The sequence below is a fragment of the Papilio polytes genome, unplaced genomic scaffold, assembly GCF_000836215.1.
Source record: "Papilio polytes unplaced genomic scaffold, Ppol_1.0 DF823934.1, whole genome shotgun sequence".
Classification (NCBI taxonomy): domain Eukaryota; kingdom Metazoa; phylum Arthropoda; class Insecta; order Lepidoptera; family Papilionidae; genus Papilio; species Papilio polytes.
Window position 1 is genome coordinate 218,019 of NW_013525270.1, and position 10,092 is coordinate 228,110.

The 10,092-nt window shown below is 32.7% G+C and overlaps 1 protein-coding gene across 1 annotated transcript in view; it reads left to right on the plus strand.

Annotated features, from left to right (window-relative positions):
• Positions 1 to 2,678: 2,678 nt before the first annotated feature.
• The window catches only part of LOC106102030 (glucose dehydrogenase [FAD, quinone]-like), a gene marked incomplete in the record, with an annotated part of 8,056 nt that continues 642 nt past the window's right edge, over positions 2,679 to 10,092 (plus strand). Inside the window, 6 exon segments of the mRNA XM_013281422.1 lie at positions 2,679 to 2,788; positions 3,172 to 3,564; positions 5,556 to 5,780; positions 7,277 to 7,409; positions 9,120 to 9,239; positions 9,504 to 10,092. Coding sequence (XP_013136876.1) covers positions 3,177 to 3,564; positions 5,556 to 5,780; positions 7,277 to 7,409; positions 9,120 to 9,239; positions 9,504 to 10,092 — 1,455 coding nt within the window.

Genomic DNA, 10,092 nt, shown 5'->3' on the forward strand with positions numbered 1-10,092 from the left:
ACTACATTAAATTTAAAATTGTTAAACAAGTTTTTACGAATAGAAAAGTGAAATTCGCAACTTGTTCAACCCGTTATAGATAGTTCAACACATCTTGGTGCGATGATTTGAAATATTCCAATACACATTCGATCAAGCAATATTTACTGTGATGTCGATTCAGGCCATTTACCACAATAGACTAAATTGTAAACCGATGTTAAAAAAGATAGGGATATATACCATTTGACAGATCTACTATGTGGCTTTACAAGTTACTAAGGGAAGGGATGAATTGATAAACCTTATGCAGACAAACAGCCAATAAAAGTTGAACCAACTACACCTGATTTTTTGTATGTTTGCGTTATTTTGTCAGTCCAGTCCGTTATGCTCAAGCACACGCGCCCACTGACCCCGAGACCGCGAATGCTTATCACTTTCGCCTACTTCGTACGGTCATTGACTTATGATTGATAGTTATGAGTTCTTTTGTTATTTTTAACTTATATGTTTTTAACGTGTTTGTGCCAGATCTTGAAGATAAAAAGACGATAAAAATAACTTATTTCTTTTAAGAATGTAACTGTTAAATAAATGATGTTATTTTAAGACTTTTATTTAAAAAAATATGATTCTTGTACTTAGATAAAAGAAGTACATTAAACAGAAAAAGGATTAATCCGTGTTTGTAACAATCACGATAGTGTTGGGTGCTGTCACGCCAAGCAATGTGCGTTCATACATTAATGCTAATTCAACGTAATACTATGTAATAAGGTGTTATATACTCGTTAAATAAGGCAACAACACAAAGAGCATTAACATTTTGACTGGAAACATTGCGTTGAATTTACAATTTATATTTTGTAATAAGCGTGAGAACATGATAAATGAATAAAAAATAATTTAACGTTAAATATCTAGTTGTTAACAAATAAATTTCCACACAAATATGACAGTTAAATTTTACGGAAGGTTCTTCCTATTTCTCAATATCATCTATACATATAAAAAATTGGAGTGTCTATTTGTAACATCAAAAAAATAAGATTTCGGGTTGCTAATTACGAAAATCGCATTTAATTTTTTTGCCTGTCTGTCTGCCGCCAAACCGCGTTTGTTCCGTGTAATCTCCGAAAAGGCTGGGCCGATTTTGACCGGACTTTGACTGAAGGGTAGCTGACATAGACGGGTATATTATAGGCTATTTTCTTTTATCTTAATATTGCGTGGACGAAGTCGCGGACAACAGCTATTTGTTAACTAAATCTTAACATGTTATTTTGAAGTTATCAAGGTTAACTTTCATAGGTAGCACTGTGTTAACTTCGTGCCAATTCTGAAAGCGTAGACGATATTGTGTATATAGGTGATTTGTTTGAAAGTACCGTACACGTTAGCATAGAGGTGTTTGCCTCAAACCTTACGGTACTCTGAGAGTTATCATGACATACAAATTCCCAACTCTCTAGTTAAAGATAAATTCAGCTTAGTTACTTTAATTTTTTTTTAATTCTACATTTGAAATTCAAGACTGGAACCTAAGAATGACTGGCTGTATTGTTCTTTTGTTTAAAACAAAATTGTCACTTATTACCTATCAAGCATTAAAACACACAAATTTTCTTGACAATATTCGTAACGTATTCGAGTAATATTGTGTCAGATTTGTCGCTGTTATACTCTTGGTGCGCTGCGCACATCTAACACAAATTGCAACGATGACGAATGTTTTCTCGCAAATTTTCATGCTAGACCCCTCAACACAGTTTACCCTTGATCAGTTACGAATTTACTATAATATCACAAAAGTATACTAATTTTAGAAATAGTATTAGAAGAGAGAAAAAAAAACGTTATTAACTTAATTAGAAATACATTTATTTACAGGGGGCTTTGTCGCGAAGCGACGATAACGCCCCATAAATCTTAAACTAACAAAACTTAATTAACAGAGTTTTGTTTGTTTTTTTTACCTTATTTGTAAATGTCATGAAAAGAATATTACGTTTGTTAAAATATACGAAAGTATTAAGATTTTATTTAGTTCGCATTGAGATACGGTTCTTTTAACTGTACTTAATTATTAGATAGTTTTCTAGTCAAGGAAACTACAATTACATTTAATATCCTATACAGTTAAGAGTTAATGTTTCTAACACGAAAAATATTATTCTTGAAACCGTTATAACATCAAATGTAGATTACTAAAACAAATGAAAAATATTTAGTTTATTAAGCCGATTATCTTTACCTTTGCAGCCGAGATCTTCTTTCAATCAAGTTAGTGTTTACTTCTGTGACTAAGTAAACACTTTAATCAATAGCTTCATATAAGTAAACTGCAAACATTCAACAAAGCTTTTTCGCGGTTTTAAATTGTACTTTTCTATACATTTGGACAAGATTTCCTACAATTCACTTTTTCAACATTTACCTACCACGAACTAAGTTACCATTACATCTTTAAATAACTAAAGTATGTTAGAATACTAATTCTAAATCATTCTAAATGATTTATTAATTATGCTTTTCATGTCTAAGCTAAGAAAGCTTCAAGAGGATTAAGAATGCAATTACCTCGACCCAGTAAAGTATAATAAAGTGTGTTCTTATCGGAGACCTCTTTGTGAGGTATTGCGGCGAGATAGCGGTACATAGAAGTGCACGGTCAAGGCTGGTTTAAGCCCGCGGTCAGTTCTCAACGATCATTCGCTCTTGAATCGTCGAGAAAACGCGACGCTAGATAATATTTTTTTCAAAATATCGCATAAATAGAATATTTTAAATTTGGTTATCCTTTTCGGTAAGTGGTGTTCTGTCAGTGCCGTTTAAATAATACATACTCGTATATGTATAAAGAAATCATTTATCAGAAAAATCAGAAATTGTAGTCTAAATAATTATTTTAATTTAAAAAAATATCGTATTTAACGAATTATTATGAAGATTTTAAATTTATAAATTCATATATTACATAAATATAACTGTATTGAAACAAGCTTGAACTTAAAAAAAAAAAGCTTTTCCTTGTTTTACAAAGAGAATTTTCGTAAATCTTAGAGGGCTATCGACAAAATCACTTCAAAAAAGCGCACCGATCTCGGAGAATTACGCACCATCGTATTAAACTGCGTTATCTACAAATTTAAGAATTGTAAATAATTATTGCAATACGTTTAATTTCAGAAATAATGCATAAAACATTGTGGATCACATTTGTGACCATTTATATTTGTTACGTTCAAAGTGCTATTATCGGCAAAGATGAATTTGTCACGATTGAGGACGACCCGTACCAGAATGTCAATGAGATCGCAAACCCAGATATAGAAAGTGCAAGAAACGAAAGAATACTATGGCCTTATGTTGCGGAAAGTTCGACAAACCTTGAAAACGAAAATCAAACTGATGAAATGGATATCAAAGATGTTAAAACAAGAGAAAAGAGGTTTTTACACTGGTCGTATCCACAAAGTCCGATAGTCGATATGATGATGCAAACAATGTCAGTTAATTATTCTCCCAATGTAGCTGGAGATCCTTTCGATTTTCTACGGGATTCTTATCAATTGCCTGAGGGTAAGTTCTTTTACTTTTGTCCATCTTCCAATAGGGATCGCAAAACTTTCAGTATAGATTTATACACAGCAGTTATATATTTACATTATATGATTGATTTTATTACATGTGAGTTGTGGGTTGAAAAGCCATCTTATTAGTGACAGAATAAAAAAAATGTAGCTCGTCATTTCCAAAAAAAATAAAAGCTATGGTTACGTTTTTATATGTCTATTAATTTGAAGTGTCTCCATTGACGAACTTAAAACACAAAGAAAATATGCATTCAGTAATTATAGTGGATCTTCCATCGTAAGGAGGTCATATCTTGAATTATTCACCTGTCTGATAAGCAAATGTTCTCACAAAACACGAAAACAATATGATATAATGTAATCTGATTCAATTTACCTTCAAACAGTTTTTTAACAATGGTTTATACTATTCGAGTATAATCAGGGCCAAAACACAGAAATTAATTGTTGATTGTTTCCCGCTCGCAAGTAACGTTACCTTAATGATGACCGGATATGAATAGAAGGGATTTATTGTAAACGTTAAATTACTGTCCTTATTTACTCTTAATCTAACTTCGCGTAGTAAATCAAGATAGGTAACTGATTGTTTTTGTTTATTGTCGTCATAAAGAGGATTTTACTGACAAAGAGTTGTAATTTATGTAAAGTTTAAAATGGATTAAAGGTTTTAATATTACAAAACACGTCAAAATATTTCACTTAATTACTGAGGTAGATTATTTCGCTTATTGCTTACTCACTGTTTTTTTCCAGTTATCTTAACACCTGCCTTGCCGTATGTAGGTGAAACATAGTAATAATAAAAACTTAGCATAACACAGGCATTACATGACTCAAAAAAATATGTAATGTATTTGTTCGCTTCTTAATCTTCTTCTTCTTCTTCGTTTCTTCATTGCTGAAGGTCGTGCTTGCCCTGATAAGCCTTTACCGAGTCATCAATGAGCTGCCTCCATGCCTCCCTGTCTTCGGCTTGTCTCAGGGCAGTTGGGATGTTGAGTCCCAGTATAGACTGAACCTGATCGGCCCATCGGGTAGGTGAACGGCCTCGTGACCTTTTGCCCTCGATCTTTCCAACCACTACTAGTTTATCGAGATTGTCAGGTTGTCTACGGGCAACGTCTGTCGCTTCTTAATAAATCAACTAAATTTCGTGTAAATTTCATAATAAATTATCTTTGTTAGATATTTTAGTCTGAGTACAAGTCAAAAGTGGAGTAAACCTAATTTTGTTCTCTGAGTCAAACGTACGAGCCTTAAAACTTTTACTCCCTCTCTGTACATCGTTTCTATTCCTGACCACTTGAACGTCTCTTGTAGATTTTCCCTTATACCTCTTTACTTTACACATTTTAAAAACATAGAACGTATGTTGTTATGGCTTGCATAAGTGCATATTTATAATGTGTGAATAATCAGTCATATAGCAGTAATTTACATAAGCATCCTGTCTGTTTACAGTCTCTTTAATTTTCACATACATACGCAAAAACAAACAAAGCGATTACAATACTAGATGAATAACGTAAAACGTAATAGTGTGTATAAAAATGCCTATTATTAAGGGATAAATAATTACAATGTATAGGTTACACCAATGTCAAACAAATTTATTTTTGTATTCAATCTGGTATGGTAATTTATTAATTAAAAATGAAGCTTTTGGCATTCAACATTTAATTACCTGTTTTTCATATACGAATTCCGCATAAATAGACAAAGAACATTGTCACCCTAAGACAACGTTATAAGACAAATGAATCTGCATGCTTGTAAAAATTTGCTTTAAAACAGACAAATAACGTCGTTGGTATACTTCCAATATTATCACTCACATCTCCTATCAAGAGGATCGAACTTACCCAAGTTAGAGTGACTAGGCCACAATCGACCTCGTTGGCTAAGTGCGGAGTACCTCGAAAATTGGAGAGCAGTGAAAATTCAAATAACTTTAATAAGCCCTTAATATTTTAGATAAAATGCTGGAAGAGTATGACTACATAATCGTCGGTGCTGGCACTTCTGGGTCAGTTCTTGCAGCGCGGCTTACTGAAGGCAAACCAAAGGCAACTGTTCTGTTGCTTGAAGCTGGCAAACCAGAGATGCTGCTATCAGACATACCAGCGCTTGCGCCGTATATCAAATTAACACATTACGTCTGGCCGTATACTATGGAACATCAACCAGGAGTTTGCTTGGGTAAGTTATAAAGCTATCTATTTAGATTTTTCAACACCACTCGCCAACTTGTTGGCCAATGTGTGTGAATTGGACTAATGGCCAAATAGTTGGTACGATAACTATTCAGAACAATTGATAAATGATAAATTTTTCGCATTTTAATAGGGATGAAAGCGTTAAAAACGCTTAAAATTTGACAAAAAAAAACATTAAGCGGTTACCAGGGACTAGCTGTGGTACACTTATGAAGTCAAATAACTATCGTATATTGTACAAATGTGAATGTTTACGTAAACATAAGTGTTTAATGTGAATCAATGATATTTATTTAGAAAAAATGTTTTCTATAGTAAGCAAGAAAAGGATGTTAAGTAAACGAAAAATAAGCCAAATTGGTCCCAGTTTGTTTTCCCGGTTAAAGCTAGTTAACAAGGTTAACCTATTATCGTATTTGTACCGTTTAAGGAAAACAGCGAACAAAAGATAATAAGCACTGAACTGATACAAACTTTGGATAGCTCGTTACCACTAAGAATACTGTCAAGTACTAAATTTGTTTAAGAAACAGTATTTTAAATTCCATCTTTAGAAAAACCATTCATTCTTGCTGGATATAAAATTAAGTTTGATTTGAAATGTACACGAATAAAAAAAAACTAAAAAATTAGACAATCTGTAAATAATAAATCAGTGAAAACACAAAACAGCTATTAACTCATTATCATACACCACTGCATAAAAAGTAATAATTGTCTATTCTTTAAGAATTTCCCGTAAAGAAAACCTGTAATATTTCTTTACTTAAAATTGAATGTAGAATATATACGAGTATGTACGTATTCCGATGTAAGATGGGCGAGGTAACATTTTTATAAAAATATCAACTTCATTTTCTGTTTATAAATAGACTGGGATTGCAATTTAAAAGTAGAAAGAAACCTGTTCGGAAACGGGGACCTCAAAATTGTAAACAACTTATACTATGCAGTTCTGTCGGAACCCATGCATTATTATGGAGATTTAATTGCTATGAATACCATCCAAGGACATCATTATAGGCTATGGAATGCAATAATAACTGTCACTGACACACAATGTCTCTTGTGCGTAGTCCAACATGTATTTTATTAACGTTCAAGAATAAAATAAGAAATAAAGAGACTACAAAACATATCGCATAATGCGTAAACAAAACAATAAAATACAGACTGTTTTGATAGTCTTTTTACTTTTATTATAAATGCAAAATTTTGGATGGATGAATGGATATTAGAGTTTGTAGACTAAACAGCTGAACGGATATTGATGTAATTTGGCATAGATGTAGAGGATAGTCTGGAAGAACACATAGGTTATCTACTTTTGTTTTATTTTTAATTCCACGCGGACAGAGTCGCAGGCGAAAGCTAGCCAAGTTTATATATCCGTTAGTTATTTCGGACGTTCGATCTTGTTTACTTTTGTTCACTTCCTTAGGTTCAAGGCATTCTAATACCTTATTCCTATGTTTATAGGTAGTGAGGAGCAGCGTTGTTACTCACCGGAAGGCAAAGCGGTAGGGGGCAGCAGTGTCGTTAATGATATGATTTACTCCCGCGGCCGCCCTCAGGACTGGGACAGGATCGCCGCTGACGGTAACTATGGATGGTGCGTTTGAAATTATTTTATCTCATGAACCACTTTGCATATTATTATACAGCCCCGCTTACCTCAGTACTAAAGGCTCTTTAATAGCACATTTGGGAGCGAGCCTAAACTGTATCTTATTAAGTCAAGACGTGCTTCCAACAAAAGTTAAATTGGGATTTGCTAGTATTAGCTTAACTGTTGATACAAACATAGAAATCTTACGGAAAAACAAAATACAATCATGACTAAATCCAGCGTAATAAGGTTAAAACTTAAACATTTATTAAGAAACATTGATAATCTTACTTCTTACTAATCTAACTAATATTATAAATGAAATTTGGCATAGACGTAGATGATAGTCTGGAAGAAAACATAGGCTACTCACTTTTGTTTTTTTTAATGCCACCTGAACGCAGTCGCGTACAAAAGCTAGTTGTTACTAATCGAACTGTTTAAGTATATTTAGTAGATCAAAAAGCAAACTCTACTATTCAATAAATTGTTCGTATTCAAAAGATGGAGATCAAACTATCTCGGATCTTGAATTCTAAAGGCTCTGATCGCTGCTCCCGGTATTATGAGATAATGGACCGGGCACGCCCGATGAGTTTTGATTCACAGAAATCGTGCCATCTCGTAATTATATTTCATGATATTTTACGTTTATACTAATTTCGAGAATTCATTAATTATATTAATAAGATAATAATTGTTAAACTTGGCATCAATACGGCTTGACTGGCCTATTTCTATTAAGTACCTTTTTAACACGGACGAGTTACAACTAGTTACTCTAAAATAACTACTAATATACATAGACTTTCCTACTTTCGCCTAAAAATGGGACACTGTTATTCTTTTGTTTTGATACACTTTTGTTTATTTTAAATTAAACATTCTTCGTTATAGCAATTTGAAATTATAAGCGGCCAGTTAAAATCATATTTCAAATCTAAATTAATTTAAATGTTGCCATCTATACTAATGTTATAAAGAGGAAATCATAAATAAGTTTGCTTAAAATGTATTTACACTGTTCACTTCAAATGGAGTAAGACTTGATAAGATCTTTTTTTAATTTTAAACAGTAACATTCGTTTTACTGTTTCCGAAAGCACTTCTTGAATGAAAAAAAAAATGTTTAAAAAGATTGACTATTATAAGACGCGTGTTTGTGTGTTATTTTTAAAATTATGTTTCCATGAAATCGTGTAAGGTTGATTAGATCTTACAAAGGCTTACATAAAATATAGACACGCGACTACAAGCCTTTAATTGAAATAGCTTCTACTGTGGAATTTTATAAATCATATATTTTACGAGAAATATGTTTACATGGTATTATAATATACACTATTGCTGCTTTCGTAATAATTTTTCGTTTTTATTAACTTATTAAATATGTTATTTGATTTTTTATTAATTATTGTAGTACATTTTATAGTTTCATTGTTAACCGTTAGAAGTCGAATTTAGATACAAATTTAAAATAATGTTAAGAAAAAATTTAAAACTCTTTAAATACTTAAGTATTAATCTTAATTAATTTGATACTCGCAGTGCGTAACTTTGAATTTCAAATCTGTGGAATCAACATTCCGAAAAGCCACACGTGGTAGTTAAACTTAAACACCTACTTATTAAAAGCTTAATTACAAAAATTAGAGCTTTTAAAGTAGTATTCAGTTTTACTGTAATTAAACTTTTCTTATGAAATAATTTCAGGTCTTACGACGAAATTCTGCCGTATTATAAGAAATCGCAGCGATGCGAATTGAGGAAATATAAAAACGCTACGTACAGTGGACGTGATGGTGAGCTAACGGTCGAGAATGTCCCGTTCAGGTGAGTGAATAGACTCAATCACTGGAATTATCCGCGAATCAAGTCGAATTTTGATAAGGCATAAATGGGTTATTTGTGGTCAGAATCATTATGAGCCTACAAATATTTTTTTGCTAAAATTACTGATGTTATAAATTGATATTATAGTACTTATCGCATTTTTGCTAAACGATAGCAAATTATTTGGAAAATACAATGTTAATAAGCACCACTACTTAAAAAAACGGAAACCGCTCCTTTTAACATAATTTAACGATTTTTCAGAACTGGTCTAGTTGAAGCTTTTCTAGCATCGGGAAGATTGCACGGCAACCCGACAATCGATTACAACGCACCGGATCAGCTCGGCTTCGGATATGTTCAGACAACACAAAATAGAGGACATAGATTGAGCGCAGCTAAAGCTTTCTTACATCCACATAAAAGAAGGAAGAATTTGCACATACTTACTGATGCTAAAGTAACTAAAGTTGTTATTGAACCTCAAACTAAAAGAGCCTATGCTGTTGAGTACCTCAAAAATCACATTAAACACACAGTGCGTTGTCGTAGAGAGGTCATTCTAGCTGCTGGTGCAGTAGGTTCACCACAATTGCTTATGTTGTCAGGCGTCGGGCCAAAAGAAAAATTAGAAGTACTAGGAATCCCAGTAATCAGTGATTTAAGAGTTGGAAAGAGTCTATATGATCACATAGCATTTCCGGGAATCGTTTTTAAACTAAATTCAAACAATGCTAGTTTACAAGAATTAAAAGTTGCTACACTCCCTAATCTAATGCAATGGCTACAATTCGGAGATGGATTGATGACGACACCCGGTTTAGTGGAGGCTGTAGGTTTTATAAAAACGTCG